The 20541-nt window shown below is 42.1% G+C and overlaps 2 protein-coding genes across 7 annotated transcripts in view; one reads left to right on the top strand and one right to left on the bottom strand.

The window, feature by feature from the left end:
* The window catches only part of CLYBL (citramalyl-CoA lyase), a 264850-nt gene that overhangs the window by 156280 nt on the left and 88029 nt on the right, over positions 1–20541 (bottom strand). The gene's annotated exons all lie outside the window — the stretch shown is intronic.
* LOC125169706 (small nuclear ribonucleoprotein G-like) lies at positions 5245–5607 on the top strand. Its single transcript, XM_047865425.1, has one exon. It carries the CDS (start codon positions 5245–5247, stop codon positions 5605–5607), a length of 363 nt encoding a protein of 120 aa, XP_047721381.1.

Below are 20541 nucleotides of genomic sequence, written 5' to 3'. Positions count from 1 at the left end.
ACTGTTTTAAAGTGAGCTCCTGAATGTTATTCCTTGCTTGATAACATGCAGCCCCTGACAAAACCCAAAAAAGCAGTTATTGACTCTGTCAGAATGCCTGATTAATGGATAAACGCTGTAATTGATTAGCAGAGAAGTGTGAATTAAAACAGGGCATGGCATCAATAACCAGCTTCTAACAAAGGTGGCTGACATAAGATGGAAAACAAGACCCCACAGCTATATCTCATCAAAGGCACGCTTTTCTTAAAAACAGTGGAGTGAAGGAGAACTAAACAGGCCCAGTGTCCTGTTCTCTGCAATTCTTCAATCTCTTCTCTTGGTAAGCATGCTGTATGGAGCCATCAGCAAACGGTACCAGCACTCACTCCTCAGTCCACTTCTGTCCGCCTTTGGATATCAAGTACTGGAAGTCAGTTAAATGTTCCATTATTCCAGGACTACAGTGAAAGCACATAAGAAGTCCTGTTCTCTTTTCATTTTGTTTACTGGGAACTCTCTTTACTTATATCCTCATAGAAAAGCAAATTCTGCTTGTTTCAGTGCCCCTGGAGAGACAGGAGGTGTTATTCACTGGCATATTGCTTCCACCTGCTTCTGGAGGTGAAAAATTCATTCATTCATTCACTGAGTCATTTGTTCAGTCAGTCAGTCAGTCAGTCAGTCAGTCAGTTATCCAGCATCTGGTATGGACTAGTTACTCTTCTGGGCCGAGGAGGACAAAGATGAATAGGTTTATGGCAGCCTAAGTTGATGCAGACCCCACTCCTTAAAATATACAGAAGCACTGGATAATATAAAGCAAAAAAAAAAAAAAAAGTTTTTGAAGGTTAAGTGAGATTGAAAGAAAAAGGAAAGGGAAATCTCTAAGTGCTAAAACATCAGGAATTCCAGAGTTGGACCTCCTCGAGCTGATGCTGAATCCACAGAGGGATAGGGTCCTGGAACAAGGGCTAGGGGCTGGAGTATCAACACCCAGCTGGGACAGAAGACACCAACTTGGGCTTGTGCAAGGTGAGGGACCCCTTAAACAGCTATCTAATCCGTGAACAAGGAACTAGAAGAACTCTGCCCACCAAAGAAATGGCAAAGTAGCCTGTGTGGGCACTGTGAAAATAAACAAAGCTTTTTGTAGGAGTCCTCTAAACTGTGAACCTAGGCTAAGAGCAAGTGCAGGCATTAAGTTAATACCACCTGGATGGGTTGGAAGTTACAAACAGAGAAATTACAATTAACTTGAGTTCAAGACCCTGAAACAACTGAGTCTTGGTTTGTAGAAGAAAAATGCAAAGTAGTGCTGCAAAAATGTATCCACAATTCAGGGCACTTGGACTCCCAAAGTCAAAAATAATCCCTGCTGAAGAGGAGCTTACAATAAAGAGTCCCAATCATGTAAAGAAATAAACCAGCAGGTGGGACAGTGAGCAAGTACAATGTAAGGGTGAACAGGTACCTGGGAACTAGAAATAAATGAAAACCTAAGAAGGAGTCTGAAGTATACATTTGAAGTTATTAACATGACCCAAGAAGGAATAGTAAGCATTAAAAAAAAAGGACAGTATTAAAAATTAAAATTAATTTGAAAGAGAATCAAATAGCATTTTAAAAATGTTTATTTATTTAGAGAGAACAAGAGAAGTGCAAGCGGGGGAGGGACAGAGAGAGGGGCAGAGAGAAAATCCCAAGCAGGCTCTGTGTTGTCAGTGCAAGGCCCAAAATGGGGCTTAATCTCACAAACAGTAAGATCATGCATGACCTGAGCTGAAATCAAGAGTTGGACGCTTAACTGAGCCACCCAGGCACCCCCAAATAGCATTTTTAAAAAGAAAAAAATATAATTATGGAACTAAGTAAAACAGTAGATTAGCTGACAAAAGAATTACTAAACTATAGGATGGACGAAAGGAAACCATACAGAACACGGCACAGACAGTAGGTGACAGAAGTCATGAAGATAGGAAACAAAAAGGGCAAAATGAGACATTACAATAAATGTCTAAGAACAGAAAGAATGAAGATTCATGACTATACATTTTCAGAAGTGAAAGCAATATTTAAGTTCTCAGATTGAAGAAGCACATTCATGAGCTGGATAAATAAACACAGATCAACACCTACACATAGGGCAGTGAGCCTACAAAACACCTCATTAAGAGGGGCGCCTGGGTGGCGCAGTCGGTTAAGCGTCCGACTTCAGCCAGGTCACGATCTCGCGGTCCGGGAGTTCGAGCCCCGCATCAGGCTCTGGGCTGATGGCTCAGAGCCTGGAGCCTGCTTCCCATTCTGTGTCTCCCTCTCTCTCTGCCCCTTCCCGGTTCATGCTGTCTCTCTCTCTGTCTTAAAAAAATAAATAAACGTTGAAAAAAAAAATTAAAAAAAAAAAAAAGAAACACAACAACAAACCAAAAACAAAAACCCAGAAAAAATAATTACTCATGAAGAAAGAAAAATTTTGCTGTTCCCCAGTAGCAAAATAACCCCCCAAATAATGGAACAATGTTTTCCAAGTATTGAAGGAAATAACATTTAGTCTTGAATTTATTAAGTTATCATTCAAAATTGGGGCAAAATAAATACATTTTCCAGACAAAGGCTGAAAGAAGTTACTACTCTCGTACTTTTACTGAAGTGACCAAAGGTATATTTCATAATACAAGAGACTGAATCCTGAAGAAGGTAGTGGGATCCAAGAAACAACGATGAGCCGAGAGGTTGCAAACAGGTAACTATATCTAAAAGAGCCCTCACTATAGGGGCACCTGGGTGGCTCAATCAGTTAAGCATCTGACCTTGGCTCAGGTCATGATCTCACTGTTCGTGAGTTCAAGCCCTATGTTGGGCTCTGTGCTGACAGCTTGGAGCCTTCTTCAGATTCTGTGTCTCCCCGCTCCCTGCTTATGCTTGTGCTCACTTGTGTTTTGTCTCTCTCAAAAATAAAAACCATTAAAAAAAATTTTTTTAAAGGGCCTTTACTATAAAAAGAACAGCAGCAGCAATAATAATGTCCTCTCATTTTAAACAAAGGACTTAAAAAACAAGACAATTAGCAGGCTCTGACTAGACAGAGGACATGAAAGACTAGGAGACTATATCAGGGCTAAAATACATCAGAGCACTTTGTTCAGAAGGATATTAGAGATTTATCAGTTAACTTTAGACTTTGTTAAATCAAATATACACATTAGGGGCACCTGAGTGGCTCGGTTGGTTAAACGTCCGACTTTGGCTGGGGTCATGATCTCGTGGTTTGTGGGTTCGAGCCCTGCATCCGGCTCTGTGCTGACAGCTGGGAGCCTGGAGCCTGCTTCGGATTCTGGGTGTGGGTGGGTGGGTGGGTGGGTGTGTGTGTGTGTGTGTGTGTCTCTCTCTCTCTCTCTGTCCCTCCCCTGCTCATGCTCTGTCTCTCTCTCTCAGGTGAATAAATGTAAAAAAAAAAAAAAAAAGTATATACATACATATATATTTTTTACATTAAAAAAATTTTTTTTTAAATGTTTATTCACTATTGAGAGACAGAGAGAGACAGAGTGTGAGCAGGGGAGGGGCAGAGAGAGATGGAGACACAGAATCTGAAGAAGGCTCCAGGCTCCGAGCTGTCAGCACAGAGCCCAATGTGGGGCCGAACTCACAAACCATGAGATCATGACCCGAGCCTAAGTGAGATGCTTAACCGACTGAGCCAACCAGGCACCCCCCCAAAAAAAAAATATATATATATATTTTAAAATATATACGTACACATTAAAATTATAAAAGTAATCACCAAAAGAAAAAACCAGAATATACAACTTGAAAATCAATATAAAGAAACAAAAAAACAAAAATTGAAGGAATAAAGCTTAATAAATCCAATTAAAAGCAGGAAATGAAGGAAAATAGACCCAACAGAATGGTACATAAAAATAGTAAAAGAGGGCGCCTGGCGGGATCAGTCAGTGGAGCATGCGACTCTTGATTTCAGGGTCATGAGTTCAAAGTCCCATGGTGGGTTTGGAGCCTACTTCTAATAAAAATAAATAAATAAATAAAATATTTGAAAAAAATAAAAGACAAAAATTTAGTAAGAACAGAGTGTTTGAAGAGGAAATTAATAAGCACTAATGAATATACAAATATTTCTTCACTCAATAATTAGAGAATACACATTCTTTTAAAGTACACATGGAACATTTACAAAATGTGATGACTTACAAGCCCAGAAAAGAAGTATCAGGAAATACTAGCCAATCTCGTACAAACTGAATTCTCTCACCACAGTACAACGAAGTCTGAAGTCAGTAATTCCGAAAACTCAAACACATACTTTTAAATAATCCATGAATCAGAAAAATTATAATTAAAGGGAAATATTTAAAATATAGTAAAAATGAAACATTACATACCTAAGCCTGTAAAACACACCTAAGGTAGTTCTTAGGGGGAAATTTACAAGCTTAAATGAATGTATTAAAAAAGAAAGAGGAGGGGCGCCTGGGTGGCTCAATCGGTTAAGCATCCACTTCAGTTCAGGTCATGATCTCACAGTTCGTGGGTTCGAGACCGACGTCGGGCTCTTTGCTGACCACTCAGAGCCTGGAGCCTGTTTCAGATGCTGTGTCTCCCTCTCTCTCTGCCCCTCCCCTGTTCATGCTCTCTGTCTCAAGAATAAATAAACATTGGGGCGCCTGGGTGGCGCAGTCGGTTAAGCGTCCGACTTCAGCCAGGTCACGATCTCGCGGTCCGTGAGTTCGAGCCCTGCGTCAGGCTCTGGGCTGATGGCTCAGAGCCTGGAGCCTGCTTCCAATTCTGTGTCTCCCTCTCTCGCTGCCCCTCCCCCGTTCATGCTCTGTCTCTCTCTGTCCCAAAAATAAATAAACGTTGAAAAAAAAGAATAAATAAACATTAAGAAAGAAAGAAAGAAAGAAAGAAAGAAAGAAAGAAAGAAAGAAAGAAAGAAAGGGGATGCCTGGGTGGCTCAGTCATTTAAGCATCCAACTCTTGATCTCAGCTCAGGTCATGATCTCACAGTTCGTGAGATCGAGCCTCACAGAGGGCTCTGCGCTGACAGCACAGAGCCTGCTTGGGATTTTTGTCTTTCTCTCTCTCTGCCCCTCCACCAATCGTGTGTGTGCGCTCATGCTCTCTCTCCTTCTCTCAGAATAAATAAACTTAAAAAAAAGAGAGAGAATAGGGGCCCACTGTAGCAGTGTGAAGGGCGCCACAAATTCCATTTGGAGATGCCTCTGAGTTTGTGGAGTAGACACCATGAGAAAAAGTCACCCGCACAAGTTGAAAAAATTTATAGACAAGAAATTATCATTGAAATTAAATGGTGGCAAACATGTCCAGGAAATACTGTGGGAGTTCAATCCCTTTATGAATCTTGTGATAGATGAATGTGTGGAGATGGCAACTAGTGGGCAACAGAACAATACCAGAATGGTGACAATTCGAAGAAATACTATCATCATGTTAGAAACCTTGGCCTTGGAATGGAGTATAAACAATAGCTGTGTTCACCAGAAGAAATCAACTGTTTCCACGTGTCCCCTCTGCATAGCACCTGTTTTACTACAATATAAAAATCAGATCATGTGCATTTTCATACTGAACTTCTTTGTTAAATAAACTTTTGTAAATAGTCAAAATAAATAAAAAAGAGTAAAATATTAATGAGTTAGCTTTTCTACTCAGGAATTTTTTTTTTTAAAGAGCAAAAGACTTAATTCAAAGAAAGTAGACAGGATAATAAAAATAAGAGTGAAAATTAATCAAAGATCACCAAAATAAAATACTGATACTTTGAAAAGATAAAATAAACAAAACTCTGTCAGATCAAAATAAAGACGGCACAAGGGTGCCTAGGCGAGCTCAGTTGGTTAAGCATCTGACTCTTGGTTTTGCCTCAGGTCCTGATCTCAACGGTTTGTAGGATCGAGCCCCGCATCGGATTCTGCACTAACAGTGTGGAGCCTGCTTGGAATTCTCTCTCTTCCTCTCTCTGTCCCTCCCCTGCTCATGCTCACTCTCTGTCTTTCTCAAAATAAATAAACGTTAAAAAAAAGAAAAAAATTTATTTAAAAGATGGCATAAATAATATTAGAAATAAAAAAAAAACCAAAACCTAAACCTACAGGTGCAGAAGAGAATAAGAGAATGCTAGAAACAACTCTGTGGCAGTAAATTCGAAAACAGACAATATGAGTAATTTCCTAGATAAATATAAGCACCAAAAGGGACTCAATAAGAACTAGGAAAACCTGAAAAAATCATATTAAATAAAATTAAATAAATTAAATAAAATTAATAAATAAAAATAAATAAAATAAAAATTCATATTAAACATATTGAATTAATAGTCAAGATACATATAAAAGTTGTACAGATAATTTCTAGCAAGTTTTAAGAAGCCTTTAAGAAACAGAAAATTCATATCTTATTTTTAAGGTTTTAAGTTATTTATTTTTAGAGAGAGAGAGAGAGCAAGCAGGGGAGGGACAAGCAGGCTCTGCACTGTCAGCACAGAGACTGACATAAGGCTTGAACTCACAAACTGTGAGATCATGACCTGAGCTAAAGCTAAGAGTTGGGTGCTCAACCGACTAAGCCACCCAGGCATCCCCAGAAAACTCTTATCTTATACAACTATTTCACAGAATAGAATAAGGGAAAGTTCATCAATAATTCCTCCCAACATATTTGAAGAGAGTATAAAAACCAAAGAAGGTGAATACAAGAAAATTACAGACCAGTCTCAAATCATAAATGCAAAATTCCTGAATTTTAGCAAACCAAATCAAGAAAATTAAAAAAAAAATTGTTTCATACCAGTAATGCAACAATGACTTAACATTAACAAGTATATTAGTATAGCTCACTTCATTTAGAAAAGAAAAATACTCTGAACATCTCAAAAGATGTAAGAAAATCATTTATCAAATTCAATAATGTAAAGAGTTTTGTGCATGAAAAGATACTATAAACAGTTAAAAGGCAACCCACAGAATGGGAGAAAATATTTGCAAATCATATATCTAATAAGGGATTAATATCCAGAATATATATAGAACTCCTAAAATCCAACAATAAAAAACAACATAATTTTTTGAAAACTAATAAATGTTCATAAAGTTGGCTGGTTACTAAATCAAAATACTAAAATCAAAAGCAGAAACATGCCAGATCTCTACTTCCTTTCAAGAACCCACACTGAAGGGGAGGAGTATGAATCCACAGGACCAGATGTAATGGAAGAAACCACTTTTAAAAGATGTCAGCAAGGGGCACGTGGGTAGCTCAGTTGGTTAAGCGTCCAACTTCAGGTCAGGTCATGATCTCACGGTTCATGGGTTCGAGCCCCATGTCAGGCTCAATGCTGACAGCTCAGAGCCTGGAGCCTGCTTCGGATTCTGTGTTTCCCTCTCTCTGCTCCTCCCCTGCTCGCACTCTGTCTCTCTCTCTCAACAATAAATAAATGTTAAAAAAAAAAAAAAAAGATGTCAACAAATGTGGAAAATGGAAAGTGAGTCAGCAGAAGAAAAGCTAACTACCAACTGCCCGAAGTACTGGGGCCAAAGAGGGGTGGGTGGCAGGCCAAAAAAATCAAGTGTCTTTCTATAACAGCCCTGGAAATGCTTAGGAACTGAGGTTTCTGGAACCTCTGGAGGCAGGGTTGTGAGCTTGAACAGATTGTAAATCTGTATAAGAGCACTAAGACCCTGCCCCTACTAACTTTCCCATCCTAATAAAGGAGAGGAAGGAACTCTCTCTGGAGAAACTGAACCAAAACAGCTTCCAACTTGTGGCTGTAAAACCCAGCAATGAGGAGTTAGTCATGGAGGTAAAAACTGGGACCAAGTGCAAGTCAGCATACGGAATGGTGAGGATTCCTCAGGGCCCTTCCTCCTTGGCTCCCACAATGCTGGCAGCCAGGTTACTCCTGTAAGTCAGAGGTTGGAAGATTCCTCTGTGAGAAACAGAGGCCTCACAGACACTGATGACAGGCAATCCCCTGGTAAAGGTGGCAGGTCCCCATCTGATAACTCTACATGAAGTCCATCCGTTAGCACCCACAAAGAACTCCCCATAAATTTTTAATTTCCTCATTCTTAAATATGGACTAATACCCACAGATCACTAGACATTTGATGAGAAGTCACTAACATGAAAGATAAAGACCAAAAACAAGCCAGCAGAGCACTCAATAGAGAAACTCTGAGTCTTGTATTACTTCATGAAAATGCAAATTTACATTAAAAAAAATCAAGCAGCATTCCCATACACTAGCAACAATCAAGCACAGATTTTGAAAAAAAAAGACGTAAGTCTCGCCTTTGTGGCATTCAAATTTTACTTGGATTGACAGACATGCAAAGAGATAAATCACAACACAACATGGTAAGCACTCAAACTGCACCATTTTATAGACCCAAATTTAGGAAGAGATTTTTTGAGAAACATACTGAAATCAGGCTGGTATATACAAAATTTGAAGAGCTGTACAAACATCCAGGTTGAAAGAAGATTCTGAGACCATCATAAAGGAAGAGAATGTCATCATCAAGGGCAGTATCAGGATTTTAGGGTCCAACGAAGAACAACAAATCCTTTTAGAAAACCAGGAAGGAATGTTGGAAAACAAAAAAACCCACAGAGATTAGCATCCTCAATATGGGGGAGAGGGTGGAGAGAGTTTAGAGAAGTGGGCACGATCTACAACACCAAGAATCCAAGTCAACTGAGGATTGGGGTGCCTGGGTGGCTCAGTCAATTAAGCATCTGGCTCTTGACTTTGGTTCAGGTTATGATCTTAGTTTGCTGATAGCACAGAGCCTGCTTGGGATCCTCTCTTTCTCCCTCTCTCTCTCTCTCTGCCCCTCCCCAGCTCATGGACTCTGTTTCTCTCTCAAAATAAATAAACTTAAATTTAAAAAAAATGAGTATTAGGATTAAAAATGGGGTCTTGGTTGGGGTGCCTGGGTGGCTCAGTCAGTTGAGCATCCAACTTCAGCTCAGGTCATAATCTCATGGTTCTTGAGTTCAAGCCCCACATTGGTCTCTCTGCTATCAGCCTGGAGCTCACCTGGATCCTCTGTCCCTCTCTCTCTCTCTCTCTCTCTCTCTCTCCTCCCTTCCCCTGCTCATGCTCTCTGTCTCAAAAATAAATATTTTTTTAAATTATAAAAATAAAAAAAAATTAATAAAAATGGGGCCTTGGATTCGGCAATTCTGAAAGCATTTAAAACCCCAGGGGATAGGTGCAGCGTTAGATGAGATACAGATGTTCTAATGGACTGAGAATTCAATGCCACTTAGTGGGGATATAGAGAAGGTGAGTACAGACAACTCCTCAGAGACATTAGGAAGGAAGAGAAATTGAGAGACATGCCAATGGCTTAAAGAAGTGGACATGAAGCAAAGTCCATGTTTCACTTCATTTTTGACAGAAATGTGTATAGAATCTCTTCGTAGGCATTGGGGCAGGAAGTAAAAAAAAACAGGAGAGAGAAGGGCTAAACTGGTGTCCTAAGAGTCCCCAAGGAGAAGGAAGGAAGGCGGAGGCAGCGACACTGGAGAGGAAGAACAACTCCTCATTTGAGGAAGTTAGGGAGGCAGGAAGAAGGTTCCTTTCCAAGTGCAGCAGTCAGAGATGGAGCCAGGTGTGATATCTGAGTCAAGGCCTGTACTTCTGGAGACCAACAATTACTCTTTTTTCCTCAAACAACAGGATGTTTAAGTCAGAGGGATATTGGAGACTAACCATAGAGAAAGCTGACAAGTAAATAGGAGGATTTCATATATTCCCCGGTGTCAGGGACACTGGTTGGGAGCCACGGTGACAGTACTGACAAGAAAAGGCAGATCAAAAGGGTGGCAGCAGTGGCCAGGAGACACGGGCTGGAGGCAGGGAATTCAGAGGTCACTAAAATGCATGTGAAAGGACACAGTTCAGGAAGGGGCCGAGAGAAGGGGTGGGAAAAACTGCAAGTGTTTGGAAAAGCAACATCCTGGAAAATAAACCGCCTTTACCTCTCTTCTACCCAGATTAAAAACTCACAAATTCCCTCATGTCCTACGCCAACTTCACAACTCTCAATGACAAAGACCGCTGACAAAAATGCTGTGCAGTATAAATAATAACAGCTTTATTATTCCCCCAGCTCCACTGGGGCAGAGAAAAGTAGCAGACGGTCCCTAGGAAGAACAAATGTTAGCACTGCCCAGTCCAGAATGCACCCGGCCACATTGCTCTGGGCCTCTGGAGGGGAAGGAGAAACACTGTCCAATCTCCAGATTCTTTAAAAAACAAACAAAGAAAAACCCAAGCTCCCAATTTAAAGGTAGATCAGAGTGAAGTCAGCTACTGCAGTGCAGTAAGGGGACTCTCTCCCAAATCTTTCACATCACTTCCTTCAGACAGCTGCCAATCTATACTTCCTCCCCCTGCCCTTTTTTGAAGGTATTTTTATTTACTTATTTAGATTTTTTTGAGGTAAAACATCCATAGGGTAACACAAATCTTAACCATACACTTGATGTACACATTATACATGTATACTCTCAAGATCAAGATACAAAACATTTGGGGCACCTGGGTGGTGCAGTCGGTTGAGCATCCGACTCCTGATTTCAGCTCAGGTCATGATCTCACAGTTTGTGAGTTTGAGCCCCATGCTGGACTCTGTGCTGACAGTGCAGAGCCTGCTTGGGATTCTCTCTCTCCCTCCCTCTCTGCCCCTCCCCTGCTTGCTCTCGCTCTCTCTCTCTCTAAATAAACAAACTTTAAAAAAGATACAGGACATTTCCAGCACCCAGAAGACACCCTCATGTACTCCCCAAAGCACCCTAACAGGAACAGCCACTAGCTTGACTCATGCCATCACAGATTATCTGATAAAGTGTAGTTTTTATTTCAAATAAACAGAATTACATAGTATGTACTCTTCTGTGTCTGACTTCCTTTACTCAGTATTATTGAATTATGAACTTTTTTTTTTTTAAGGTTTACTTATTTTTGAGAGAGAGAGAGAAAGAGAATGAGCAGGGGAGGGTCAGAGAGAAAGGGAGACACAGAATCTGAAGCAGGCTCCAGGCTCTGAGGGCAGGGCTTGAACCCATGAATAGTGAGATCATGACCTAGGCTGAAGTCTGACACTCAACTGATTGAGCCCCCCAGGCACGCCTGAACTTTTTTTTTAAATACTCTTTTTTTTTTTTTTAAGTTTTATTTATTTATTTGAGAGAGAAAGAGAGGGAGAGAGAGAGAGAGAACATGCGTGCGCATGAGCAGGAAAGGGGCAGAAAGAGAGGCAGAGAAAATCCCAAGCAGGCTCAATGCTGTCAGCTTGGAGCCTTATTCAGGGCTCAATCTCATGAATTGTGAGATCATGACTTGAGAGAAAACCAAGAGTCAGATGCTTAACTGACTGAGCCATGCAGGTGCCTCCAAATTATGAACTTTTTTTTTTTTTTTAATTTTTTTTTTTTCATGTTTATTTATTTTTGGGACAGAGAGAGACAGAGCATGAACGGGGGAGGGGCAGAGAGAGAGGGAGACACAGAATCGGAAACAGGCTCCAGGCTCTGAGCCATCAGCCCAGAGCCCGACGCGGGGCTCGAACTCACGGACCGCGAGATCGTGACCTGGCTGAAGTCGGACGCTTAACCGACTGCGCCACCCAGGCGCCCCTATGAACTTTTTAATATAAAGTCTTTTAAATGTTTCAAAGGTCAATGACATTTTGTTATACAGCTAATAAATATTATGGTTGTCACATACAATGCACATCACAGGAGTGTGGTGAAAATTACTGATTGGAAAAGACAGAGGTAGAAGAGGATCTCTAGGAGTATTAAGAAGCAAGAAGCGGGGTGCCTGGGTGGCTCAGTCGGTTGGGTGTCTGACTTCGGCTCAGGTCATGATCTCACGGTCTGTGAGTTCGAGCCCCGTGTCGGGCTCTGTGCTGACAACTCAAGAGCCTGGAGCCTGTTTTGGATTCTGTGTCTCCCTCTCTCTCTGACCTTCCCCCATTCATGCTCTGTTTCTCTCTGTCTCAAAAAATGAATAAACGTTAAAAAAAAAAAAAAAAAAAAAAAAAGAAGCAAGAAGCTGGTGTGCCTGGGTGGCTGAGTCAGTTAAGCATCCGACTTCAGCTCAGGTCATGATCTCATAGTTTGTGGGTTTGAGCCCTGTTGTCAGGCTCTGTGCTGACAGCTCAGAGCTTGGAGCCTGCTTCAGATTTTGTGTGTCTCTCTCTGCCCCTCTCCTGCTCACGCTGTCTCTCTCTGTCTCTCTCAGAAACAAACATTAAAAAAAAAAATTTCTTTTTAAGAAACAAGGAGCTCTAGACCAGCAGGCCATGACCCCCACAGGCCTAGGCATCCACGTCTGCCAGTGGGGTCATCTCTACCCTATGAAAACAAGACCAAGTTCTGGCAAAGGTAGGTAGAAAGCTAATTTTATTTGTTAATTCAACAAATATTTACCTAGCACTTGTGATGTGTCAAACACTCAGCTGGGTATTAGGGAGTCATTAGAGAACAAGACAGACAAGTTTCTGTCCTTTTGCACTTTATAGTGTAGTGGTGGTAGGAGCAGAGTAAGGCCATAAATAAACAAGATAATACTACAGTATTAAATGCTAAGCAGAAAGTGAATGGTGGGAGAAAGAAGGATGGGAACGGTGGGCTGTGTGACAGGTACATTGGAAAGGGGCAGGGCAATGTCTTTGAGAAGGGATGGATGAATTGAGATCTGAAGGATGCAAAAAAGCTAGGCACCTGAAAGACTGCGGGAGGGTAGACATGGCAATGGACAGCCAAGTGCAAAGGCCCTAAGGCTGGAAAGAGCTCGGTATTTATGAGATACACTATAGAGGAGACCTGGATACCTGGATGGTAGTGAGAGGGAACACCAGAAGAGGCGACCAGAGGGGTTGGCAGGGAGGTCCCTGGAGAGCAGGGCAAAGGTTTGGATTTAATTTCAAGGGCAGTGGGCACTATTAGAGGGCTTTAAGGCAAGGGAGTCATCTGACTTATATTTTTAAAAGATCACTCTGGCCAGTGTGCAGATAACAGATCACAGTGGCTTCAGCACCTGGGTGGATGGATGGTGAAGACTGATACAGAGAAGGTAAAGAAGGTAGGAGAGAGAATCCAAAGTCAGGTACTTGACATCCAGGTGGAGTGACTGAGTAGCCAGTGATCCAGAGCCTTCAGCAAACAACAGATTCACCTGGAGAGCTTGTTAAAACACAGACTTTTGGGCCCTGCTTCCAGAATTTCCGATTCAGGAGTACAGGGATGGGGTCAAGAATTCACATTAAGAAAAAAAAAAAAAACTAAAAAGAAAAAGTTTATTTTGAAAGAGAGGGCAAACCAGAGAGACAGAGAGAGAGAGAGACACAGAGAGAGAGAGAGAGACAGAGAGAGAGAGAGAGAGAGACAGAGAGAGAGAGAGAGAGAGAGAGAGAGCCCGCGAGCGCGCAGGGGAGGGGCAGAGAGAGAGAATCCCAGGCAGGCTCTGCACTGTCAGTGCAGACAGATGCAGGGCTCGAACTCGCAAATCATGAGATCATAACCTGAGCCGAAACCAAGAGTAGGACGTTTAACCAACTGAGCCACCCAGATGCCCTAAGAATTCTCATTTTTAACAAATTCCCAGGCAATACTGATTCTAGTATCTAGGGACTACACTTTGATAAGGGCTGTTAAAGGCAACTGGGCACAGAAGCCTGGAGAGGATCTATGCTGGCCAGGAATATACCACCTGTGTAAGTACACCACATATTTAAACCTGTGGGAATGTTGTGATCTTTTAGGGATTAAAAACCGAGAAGGGCAGGGCCCTGTGTAGAAGTCAGGAAGAGGAGGATGATTGAGGAGAGACAGCCAGTGAGGTAAGAGGGAAATCAGATTGGTGCCCAGGAAGGTGTGGTAGGCAGAATGGTTTCCCAGAGATTCCCATGCTCTAATTCCTAGAATCTGTGAATGTTACTTTGCATGGCAAAAGTGACTTTGAAGGTGTAATTATGGTCATGGATTTGAGTTATCTCCATGGGTCCAACCTAATCACATGACCCCTTAATAGCAGAGAACTTTCCCTGGCTAGAGACAGAAACAGCAGCAGCAAAGGACACAAGAAGATTCCCAGCCTGAGACAGATTCAGCACGAGGTTGCTAACTCTGAGAGGTGGGGATCCTGTGTGCCAGGACTGGAGAGAGGTCTCTACAGGTTAAGGTGGCAAGGGGATAGGGACCTCGGGCCTAGAGCTGTGAGGATTTGGACTACCAGCAACCTTAATGAGCTTAGAAGTGGATCCTTCCCCAGAGACTCCAGTAAGGCTGATGCCTCGATTTTAGTCCAGTGAGCCCGGGGTCAGACTTCTGACCTACAGAACTGAGAGATAATAAATAGGTGTTAACTCTAAACAGCCAGTTTTGTGGGAACCTATTACCACAACGATAGGAAACTGATACAGAAGCCAAGAGAAGAAAGTGTTTAAAGGTCACCGAAGCCAAATTTGTCAAATGCTGACAAGAATCCAGTCATCTGAGGACAAAGGTGTCTGCTGGGTTTGGCAGCAAGTGCAATCTTGGTGGCATGGAGCAAGGAGAAAGTGGTATTGAAGTGGGCCCAAGAGAAAATGGAGGGTGAGGGGCTGGAAACAGAACAGTTGAAGAGTTTACAGTTTGTAAAACTTTTGAAGAGCTTTTCTGTGGAGAGTAGTAATGGAACCACCTGTAGCAGGAGTAAGATGTGGGACAAAGGGAGGCATATTTGTTTTTAGGTGGTAAATTTTAGGACACAGAGAAGCTGAAGAAAGGATTCGGTAGTCACAGCAAGACCGATGCAAAGAGACGGGATATTCTCAAAGGAGTCAGGCCCTTGAGGGGACAAAGAGTGTAAGGACCCAGGGAACCGGCAGAAGGGGGTGGAATCCCAGGCCGTTCGCCTCTGCACAATGTGGCAGCAGATGTTGGATTCGGTGACGGGAAAGTGAAGGACACAACCTTGTTTTCTCAGACACTGGGCAGTTTGACCCCAAAGTCTTTCTGTGGCTAAATTTCTCAGGAGCAGGGGTGCCTGGCTGGCTCAGTCGGTTGGGCACACGACTCTTGATGTCAGGGCCTTGAGTTCGAGCCCTGCCTTGGGCGCACAGCTTACTTAAAAAAAATAATAGTGAATTCCCCAGGAAGGAAAAGGAGAAGACGGTGGAAATAACCCATTGCTGCCAGGCATGACCCTTCCAGCAACAGGCAGCTTCTGGGGACTTGACCTCAACAGTTTGCTCCAGACACGTGCTCTGGTGCTTCTGCCCTTCCCCTAATCCTGAGCTCCACTGCCAATCCTCAATTCCTGCCTGTCCCATTCCCTTCACTTTCCCCACCTGCCTTACTACACACCTTCATCATGTACTCACGTGGTCTAGGTGCCCCAGCACGCTCCACATGTCATTGTCACATGCTCCACCAAGCTCTGGCCTCCTGGCCATGTGCCCCGTCACGTTCCACACATCCCCACCCCTTGCTGCCTCTCACATGGCCCGACCCTTCCATGTGCCCCATCACATTGGGTGCATCCCATCACCTGCCCCAATGCTGCCCCAATGCTGCCCCAACGCCTGCACAGCCCACTGGAGCACCTTCCCCATGTGTCCCATCACACCCCCTCGTGTTCACCTATGTTCTGCATGCCCCTGCCATGTGACCAATCACACCCTATGTGTGCCCCTCACGTGCCCCATCACGCTCTGTCCCCTTCACGTGCCTCATCACACTCTGAGCATGCCCACCACGCACTCCATCATCTCTCCCAGCACTTCCCCTCCACGTGCCTCTGCTGCATTTCCTTTTTATCAAAAGAAGTCACACATAAGCCTACCAAATAAACTCCCACCTCTTGTCAGGACTTTAGGAGAGGGGTAGGCAATCTCTAGGAGTTAACAATTTACAAGGGGTTATGATCTTATAAAGAAAGAAAAATCAAGCTAAGAAGGTGAGAAGAAACGTGGTAAGACAGAAAACAAACTTTTCAACTATAGCTTTTAAGAAGAGAAACAGGAATGAAAGGGCAGGAAACTTTCCCGCATACCTGTTCTTGCTAGGAAATTTTTTTTTTTTCCATGCTATTTCAGGAAGAAAGAAGGAAAGAAGGAAAAGAAACACAAGCTGAAAAGGAGCACATGTATTTCCCATTGGCCAGGAAATAGAGGTCAGTTCTCAAGCCAATAAGAAACACAGAAGGCTAAGGATGATATTGTCATCTGTATTCATCTGCTAGGGCTGCCCTAACAAGGTACCATAAACTTAGTGGCTGAAACAACAAAATGTTGTTCTGGAGTTCTGGAGGCCAGAAATCTGAAACTGAGGCAGGGTAAACCAACATGCTGACTACTATCCTTTACTCCTTATATATAAAGACAGCGTTCTAGGGGCACCAGGAAGATTCAGTGTGTAGAGTATGTGACTCTTGACTTCAGGGTCCTGAGTTCAAAACCCACGTTGGGTGTAGAGCATTTAAAAAAAAAAAAAAAAGACAGGGTTCTACCCACCTATTCAGATAGCAATAAATTAATGCCAAGTGAATGAATGAATGAATGAATGAATGAACATGAATGAGGAATAAACAAACTTGGTGGTAGTTGAGAACTTCTCCATAGTAAAGTAGAGCTATTGTCCAAAGCACCCACGTTTCCAGGAGCTTCCTTAAATCTAGGGTGAATTTAACCTGTACAGAGAATGCAGGCTTCAGAGTCCAAATGAATATGTTTGGCAACGGAAAACACATGCATTAATGATTTGTGTGTGTCCAATTCTAACGAAACAATTCCAAAATGATTTTCAAATGTAAGTGAAAAGATGAGATTTTAGTAGCTAGCCTGGGAAAAACACAATTTGGGTAACTATGCATATTATCAGGCTTTATCAACTCCCTAATATAAGGTCAACTGTTACTTCAACAGCAACATGATAAACTGCCAGTACAGACAGAATGTTTTTTAATAACCAGTGTTTAAATATTTAAAGGTCTTATTATAAAACATATCACTGTAGGGGTACCTGGGTGGCTCAGTCAGTTAAGCATCCGACTTCGGCTCAGGTCATGATCTCACAGTTTGTGGGTTTGAGCCCTGCATCGGGCTCCTCATTGGTAGTGGGATTCTCACTCTTTCCTCTCTCTGCCCCTCCCCTGCTCGTGCTTTCTCTCTCAAAATAAATAAAATAAATAAATAAATAAAATATAACACTGTAAATGAGTATTCGAAATCATTACTCCAAAAATCAAGGCAACACCTCTCTTTAAAAATCATGTCATGCTTGCACTTTAAAGTACTCAAATTCAAATTCAACTATGTGCACTTGGAAGAAAAAAATCTAAAGAGGAACAGAAACACTTTAAACAGTATGCTTGGCTCCGCCTGCCACTTAACTCCCTAAGAAGAAAGATGTAAATCAGTCTATAAAAGTCTCTCAGGTCTTCTGAGCCTCTCATCCTGTGTGGGGAGCTAGTGCGAAGCCTGTATTTAAAACCAGATTTCAAAATATGCATTTTCCTGGAGTCTCTGACTCTAAATGTAGCCACCTTCTCTTTCTCACACTTAGATGAAGGAATGGAGATCTATCTTCTCCAGTGCTGGAGGGGAAAATAAGTCCGTGATCAATTTAGTGATGTGTTGGTCTAACATAACATCATAAGAGATTTGAACTTGACTATATGAGACTGTCCCTCGTCAACTGTCTTTATGCTGAATGCCCAAGAAAAATCAGTTCCTCCACATCACCCTCCACACAATGAAATTCCATTGATAGGTAACTTTTTGTCTCAGAAAAACATGGCACAGATAATCCAAAATTACAGAATCCAAAAATTCTGTCATAACTCAACCCCCACAACCTCATAATCACTGCAGCCATTCAATGAGGGGCCTCTCAAGATGCAGACCAGGCAAGAGACCTGGAGGATGGTACACTGAATTTACACAAAGTTCCGAAATGGTTTTTACATTTTTGCTTTTCTGGGTATAATTTGTCAGGGACACATTGTGAATTTTCCAGAGAAGGAGAGAAAAGATCTGAATGTCATCAACAGCATAAAGATGTCTTACTTACTTAGTGATGGCTTGAGTATTGACATAAGTAATGTCCACAGGTGCTTTTATCCTTTATAGCCACTGCTTTCACTGGAAGTTACTGATAATTATGAACACAGGAGTATTTCTACATACATAACCTTTGGTTTTATTTCACATAGCTTTATGCATGCTACACATTATCATAAATGCCCAAGTGTTTTATGCCTGTTGACGGAAAAGCAGGAAAGTTCCCAACCAGTAGGATGCCAAATTCTCCATTCTACTCTAAACCCAGAAGATGAGTTATTGAGGAAGAAACAAATGCTTCACATAAAAGAGTATGTGTGTGTATATATATGTGTGTGTGTGTGTGTGTACACACACACACACACATATATACGTATATACGCATGTATATACATACACACATATATGTGTGTATGTATACACATGTGTATACACACACACACACACACACACATATTCAAGAGAGATATCTTTGTGAACGTATCTCCTTTATGGAGAAAAGAACCCATGAAACAAATGCCATCCGAAAAGATCCACACAGTAAATAAAAAACAAGAGGTGAGGGGAAGAAATGAAAGAGCACCTGACTGTATACCAAGAGGCCATGGTCAATTAAAGAGAACGCCCCATGGAGACGGTGCCCTGAGAAGTGAAGGATGAGGGTACAAACAGAAACTGGGTGTTACAGCAACCCACAAAAATAAGACAATAAATTTAGAACTCGTGACATTTTTATGATAGTGCAGGTCCAGTGAAATTTTCAACTAAATTACCTGAGATAACTTCTTAACAGAAAGTGTCCTTTTCTTTTGAAAAAATAGTATATTCACAAGGTTCCAGAAAGGTACCAGAGAGTTCAATGGTGAAAAGTATTCCTCTCAGCCACCCTCTATCTCTGGCCTCACTTCACCTCTAAGAAGACAACCCACATTATCAGCAACTTGGGTAACCTAGCAAAGTCTTTACACATAAACTCAAATGCTCTAGAGGCATCTCCACGTGCCCAAAGTAAACAAGATGGAGCCACAAGGGGCTATTTTCCAGGAGCATCTTACAATCTTTTCCCCTCACCCCTTCTTTAAGGTTGGAAGCCTTAAGGCTTTCAGAATTCTGTTTTGTTTCTGTGGGGTTTTTTAATTAATTTATTTATTTTTTAATGTTTATTTTTGAGAGAGGGAGAGAGAGCATGAAAGTGGGGGAAGGGCAGAGAGAGAGGGAGACAGGGAACCTGAAGCAGACTCTGTGCTGTCAGCACAAAGCCCAACATGGGGTTTGAACCCACGAACCATGAGATTATGACCTGAGTTGAAGTTGGACACCAACCGACTGAGCCACCCAGGTGCCTCTCAGAATACTGTTTTATTCTGAACTTGCAGGGAATTCTGCATGAGGCTTTGTTTTTTAATGATGAACCAATTTTTTTTAAAGCCCAAAATAAGTAAATTAAGATAAATAAGATTAAAAAGACAGATGTGATGAAAACAGTATCTACTAAATAGATTACCAATAAACAGCTATTGGATGAATGTGAAAGAGGCTCTAAGATCTGACATACCTGGGTTCAGACACTGGCTGCCACTTACAGGAATATGATGGAGTCTTGCTTTACTCCTTTGTTAAAATGGGGATAAACACACATCGTCGCATAGCTGCTGTTATGTTGTTGGAATTTAATGACACCATATGTGTGATGTGGTCAGGGTCCCTGATATGCATTAGATGCTGTGTAACTGGCAGCTGTGTAACTTTACAGCCATGAGCTGTTCCCTATTTGCTACCTCCTATATACTTTTGGTTACAGGGATCATTTGGTCCCCACGAGGGCACCCAAAACTGTCACAGAAACATCTCTAAGCTTGCACCATGCTGGGGTGAAGTGACAATCGACATGGGCTTTACATCTTACATCATCCTCTGCAACATCACTGAAGCAATGTCAGCCTCCTCTGTACTGAGCGGGAAAAAGTCACACTCCAAAACTGACCTAGACAAAGGAACCTTGACAATCAGGGAGGGGGAAAAAATCCAACTTTTCCATAATGAATAATAAATCATTTGTTTTAAAGTTTTTCGTGCTGTGCTCAGAAACCAGAGCACCTACTGACAGTGTCTCACAAACACTGAAGAGAAAAAGCATTAAAATGTTGATTCATGAGGACTTATGTTTATCACTGTAACAAATATACATTTGGATTCACTGAAGCCTTTGGTCCAAAGGGCAGCCCATTCCATCCACAAAACACAAAACGCAGTGACCAGCAGTGTCTTCCAGCACTGCAGCATGGAAAGGAACAGACAGGCTTCGGCACTGCTCAGCAGCTGTGTAAGTAGTCGTCTGCAGGTAGACTTTGCAGCATTAGGACTGTCACAGCATCGAACCACGAAGGAGTCACAACACTGGGCTTTACCACACCCACACCATCTCAGATCCACCCTGACTCTCCTACATCAGGGGTCCCCG

Source organism: Prionailurus viverrinus, chromosome A1 (genome assembly GCF_022837055.1).
Source record: "Prionailurus viverrinus isolate Anna chromosome A1, UM_Priviv_1.0, whole genome shotgun sequence".
NCBI classification, from domain to species: domain Eukaryota; kingdom Metazoa; phylum Chordata; class Mammalia; order Carnivora; family Felidae; genus Prionailurus; species Prionailurus viverrinus.
Note: the sequence above shows the minus strand (reverse complement) of the source record. Positions and strands in the feature narration are given on the sequence as shown.

What these genes read in the sequence shown, in the direction of transcription:
- LOC125169706 (XM_047865425.1), top strand. Translation starts at nt 5,245, where the DNA reads ATGAGAAAAAGTCACCCGCACAAGTTGAAAAAATTTATAGACAAGAAA.